Below are 5,000 nucleotides of genomic sequence, written 5' to 3'. Positions count from 1 at the left end.
ATTATTTAAATGTTACTATGCAGTAGCCCAACAAATTATCTAAATGGTCAGACCTGATTTCTACATCTTTCCTGAAAAGTTAGTTACACTGGAACCTAGAATTGGTATGATCTGACTGTCTCTTCACCACTCGGCACATCTGCCTCAGAAATGTTATAAATTACATGTGCTAAAATAAGGTGTTAACATTTATCTATCTAATACAAACTATAATTTTGATGCACCATTTTACAATTTCTTATCAGCTTCCATAGGCTTGACCAAGTTAGTTACGGATCATCAAAATATCACCATCATATTATTTGCTTCAATTTTTTACTTAATGCCAAATTTACTCAAAAAACAGATCATTAATTCTTAATCTTGGGTTTTTATCCAAATCAGTTTTAGTCTATATTATGACTTCACCTCATCTCACATTCTCCTAGAACCAGTCTAATTCCCACTAAAGTTAAAAGCAAGTTTCCCACTGATTTAAAGGCAGCTTGATTAGACTCAACATTTCCTTAACACAACTCTTCTAAATAACAAGCCTTTTCAAAGTCTAAAGTATACTATTATACTATGCTCAAAATTTTAGACTACAATTTGTTCAACTGAATTGCTAGGCTTTTTTGTGTTATCATCACATTTTACTTGTTTAACTGGGATGTTATTATCTGAACATCCTTTTCTGGTAACAAAGTCTGATTTATGGCACTTGCATCTGATTCCTGCAACGTCTTTAGATTGTAAGTGTGGCTTCCTAAATACAACTTTTTTGTTCCTCTCAGATACTTATTTCTGTAGTTCCTTCAGTATTGAGGTCACAGTTCAGTATCTGTGACACAGAAACAGTTACTTCCCTCTTAAGAGACTTATAAGTAAGCTTTGCAGCGATTCTCAACCAGGGTGCCACCATTAAGTGTACAAACATAATTCACAGGATCAACCCAGACATTTCAAATAAGAATCTATAGCGTTAAAAATATTTTGCCCTATTGTGGTCTGAGTTCTTAGCAACAGCTCTATTATTTTTCAGCATTCTAAAAGCGAGTGAAAATAAGAGCTGGCATTATCCAAGCGGAGCCTTGAGTCAGATGAAGGGTGCCTCCAGTCTAAAATGGTTGAGAACTACTGTCCTACTGTGACAATCCAGGTGGGAAGGGTACGGCAGCCATACTTTCTGTGGAGTCAACAGAAAAGGCACTGTCCTGCCCCAGAAAAGGAACAACTCCACTGCTAAGGCAAGTAGGTCCCAAACAACACAAAAATCATCCCTACCAGGGCACAACATGAGTTGAGGGCACTTGTTTGCAGTTTACTCTTTAGTTGCTTTGTCCTGACTAAGAGCCCATTGGAACTGCCTCACTTAATTAAAATTATTTTAAAAGACTTTCCTGGAACCAAAACACAATTTAAAAAAAAAAGTCATGAAAATATCTCCAGATAAAACTTTCAAAGGTGTCTAGAGTTCTCAGTCACTTATCAGTTTTTAGAAGTTTATTTTGTTCATCTGGAGGTTTTACAAGCCAATGCTACATTTGGGTTCAAATCCTCTCAATAATATTTTTCTTTAACGCTATAAAGATGCATGTGTTCATTAACTGGGAATACTCCAATGATTGTTTGGATGCCCCAAATATTTTTTGTGTGCTTGGTTTTTTTGGAGGCCACAGCTTTCTCTCTGTTTTATATAAATTACCTGACAGTCCAGTACTACATCTGCAGTGTCTTCTAGACTTTGGCTATGAGTTAAAATGACTATTTTGCAAGCCCAGCTCTCTCAAAAGTAAACTAAACTTACTTTCTTTTCTAGACATTCTGCAAATTTCAGCTGCTTCAACAGCTTCTTCTGCTTGTTGCTGAAGCGATTGTCCTGTTCTGCACTTGTTCCCTATAATAAATGCAAAGAGTTTAGTTTGTATAATATTAACATTTGTTCTAAACAGTTTGTTTTAAGTTCTTCACCATACGTTATTTTTGTTAGAAACACTGAAAAACTGCACAGCAATTACAAAACATACCAGTTAAACCATTTTTGCATACAAATAAGCCCTTTCAAGCAGCATTCCAATTCAGTACTATGATCTTCATTTCCTGCTGAAGAGTTCATGGCAATCAGGTTTCAACCTCTGCAGTGATACCTTTATCATATATTCACCACAGTGTGATGCTTAAAAAATTGAAAGGCATGCACAGTGCTATCTAATTTTGTGACATATAGTATGCAACACAAAGATCTGTTCAGAAAACATCCTTTCAGGGTTTGTTTGTTTTTGAGGAGCAGTTTTATAGAGAAGTTAGGATACTGATTTAAACTAAAATATTAAAAGTAAATATTTAAACTAAAATATTAAAAATTTGCTTTCACAGCCTGCAAATTTCTAGAATATGCATTCTAGAAGTCAGTGAAAATAGTACTGACTTCTAGAATGCATGCTCTTCTTGATACTTTTTGTCAGGGATGCATTTGATTAGGAAGTTAGGTTCTTACAACCCAACTTCAGAAGTGACAGTTCCATGTTAGACGTGTCGTACTAGGCTACTAGGACATGGCCTTTACTCAAGCTTCAGATGACTTACTTTAAAGCTTATCACTATCCTCAACAGCCTCTAACACCTATGTAGCAAATAACAGGATACAAAAACAAAACAACCCCCCCAACCCCCTCCCCAGAAAAGTACTTCACTGGTCTCACTGTATTAAAGTATCTCAATCCATTGCACTTTTCTGTATTGAAAGTTCAGTTCTCTTGCAGTTCTATGCACAGTTAAGCTAAAAAGTCCAGTCTTTGAAATCCTACTGAAGTAAAATGGAACTACTTACACAAGTATGGAATTGCAGAATTGGAACTGAATACTGCATGTTTTGAGATCACAATACTGCAAAAATTAACACAGCTTAGTTGCCCAGACTAAGATCTAAAATACTTTTCATTTGTTAACAGTTCAAAAGAAGACCAATTTTCATTTACAAAGCTTATTTAGGCAGCTACCAATACAGCTACTCTGAAACAGACTTAATGCACTCAACTTTATTCATTATGTGGGCAAGTGTGTATTTTAACCAGAGCACAACCATGTACAGTGACTTTTACCAGCACCAGGGTCCTTCACTTGACTTTGATGTCACTTAGAATTTAGCCCAAGGTCTCTACAGTCTCTTTTTGCTACAGAATAATCTGATCCTGAACTCTTGGCTCACCAGCTACATGGTATGCCACAATACGTGACTGCTTCAGCTTCAGTACCATCTCCTTTCAACTTCAGCCCAGACGCACACAATAAAAATATGGCCACTCTAAAAGCACATTCATTTTTTGCTTGCTTTCTGTTATTAATTTGGCACTGCAGACATTATAAGTGTGCACTTCCCCCTGTTACTTGCTGGCAAGACGAGATGCTACAAAATGAAGTCATCACATACTTAGAAATGTAACTCAATGTTCCCATCAGCAATTCTGAAGCACAGATATGCTACAAAATGGCATTTATAAGGAATAAACTAAATCCATTTAAAATCTGTTTACAAAAACTGAAGATCCTTCAGTATGTTTACAGATCAAAGGGTTTGTTGTTGTTGGTCTTTTTTTGGGGGGGAGGGGGTAATATTATATCCAACATGTTAAGTCACTCGCACATTCAAGACCCTTCTGTCAAAAGTGAGATTCACAATCTAAGGCAGAAAAAGCTGTCTAACTTTTTACGGTCCAGCTGCTGACAATGTCACAAGATATAAAAAGTTTTGCCAGATGCCAGAAGAGCTTTAAAATGGTACAGTAACTGCAACGCAGAAGCCAAAACATGAATTACATAACAGCATTTTGAGAACGTGGAGTGCTGAGAGCAGATAGCAGCGGTCCTCTTCTTGAGTCTAACCTGCTTTAGTGTAATAATAAAGGTTACTGACTTTTCGCTTTCCCTGAACTAATTAATACAAAAGCAGACAAGCGATCTGGTTGACACTTTCAAGCTTCCCCCATGTCACCCTGTGAACCGAAGTGACATGACCTTCCAGCACCATTGCCACCTCTAGCCTCAGAAACACCCGTTTTTAATGTGTGAACTTTCAAACTGCAGCGAGTGGCTACAAAATCTAGCTGGTCTAATAAAAGACATCACCTCTATCACCTGTCCCAACACCTTTTGCCTCTAAAGCAGGGGCTCCTGACGTTTTGCCCGAGGGCACATCCAAATTGAAAAGAAAAAAGCAGTGGGCGCCGAAACGAATATTAAAGTTTAGAATTTCGCTCGTTGCTTAAAATGGCATTTGACCCGCAACTTCCTTTTAACTTTGTAGTCTTTTGAAGTTTTATCCCTGGCGCCCGCGGGCAGCACATTGGGAGCTGCTGCCCTAGCCCAATACAGCTGCAACCTGGAGACCTAAAGGTAGCAGATACCTTGAATTCTTTGTTTCTTTCCAGCTAAATCTTGATTTCTTTCCATATGCTACCTCAAGGGTTTTAATTCTTTCTTTCTTTAGTTATACCTCTAATTCTTTGTTTTATTTTTTATTTCTGTCTCCCTGAACCCGCCAACTTCACCTTCCTCAAGCAACCTGACCCAAATTTAACATTGTAATTTCAATGTATTTTGGAGAATCCCACCCTAGTAATAACGCCCCACCCCTCAGCTTCACATTGTGAATATTGAGGCCTGGGAAAGGCATCACTTTTAGGGTCACGAACCACCCTTCGAGGAGAAGCAAAACTCCTATCTTCCTGGCCGGCCTTTAACCCCTCAGCATCGCTTGGGGTGGACAATGAGACACGTGTCGGCGGTTTCCAGCGCCCTCACAAACCCTGCTCCGGACTCCCCCGGGGGAACGCCCGCTTCGCCGGGTGGCGGTCACACAAAACCGCGCCGCGGGGCCAGGCTCCCGCTCCCCGGGGTCTTCCCCCCTCCGCACACGGGTATTTCTCCGCCTCCCCGCCGCCATTTTCTCCGCCCGCCGCGCTCCTCACAAGAGCCTGCGCAGGGCCGGAGGGGGCGGGGGCGGCGACAGGGCCCGGCCCGGC

General features: G+C 39.7%; 1 protein-coding gene across 10 annotated transcripts in view; it reads right to left on the bottom strand.

The window, feature by feature from the left end:
• The window catches only part of SRRM1 (serine and arginine repetitive matrix 1), a 27,301-nt gene that overhangs the window by 22,046 nt on the left and 255 nt on the right, over nucleotides 1-5,000 (bottom strand). For all 10 annotated transcript variants that reach the window (XM_019547618.1, XM_019547617.1, XM_019547619.1 and 7 more), the window contains exon 2: nucleotides 1,787-1,876. In XM_019547618.1, the coding sequence (XP_019403163.1) occupies nucleotides 1,787-1,876 (90 nt within the window). The remainder of the gene's footprint in view (nucleotides 1-1,786; nucleotides 1,877-5,000) is intronic.

The sequence above is a fragment of the Crocodylus porosus genome, unplaced genomic scaffold, assembly GCF_001723895.1.
Source record: "Crocodylus porosus isolate Cpor-Errol unplaced genomic scaffold, CroPor_comp1, whole genome shotgun sequence".
Classification (NCBI taxonomy): Eukaryota; Metazoa; Chordata; order Crocodylia; family Crocodylidae; genus Crocodylus; species Crocodylus porosus.
This window is presented reverse-complemented; position numbering and strand designations above follow the sequence as displayed.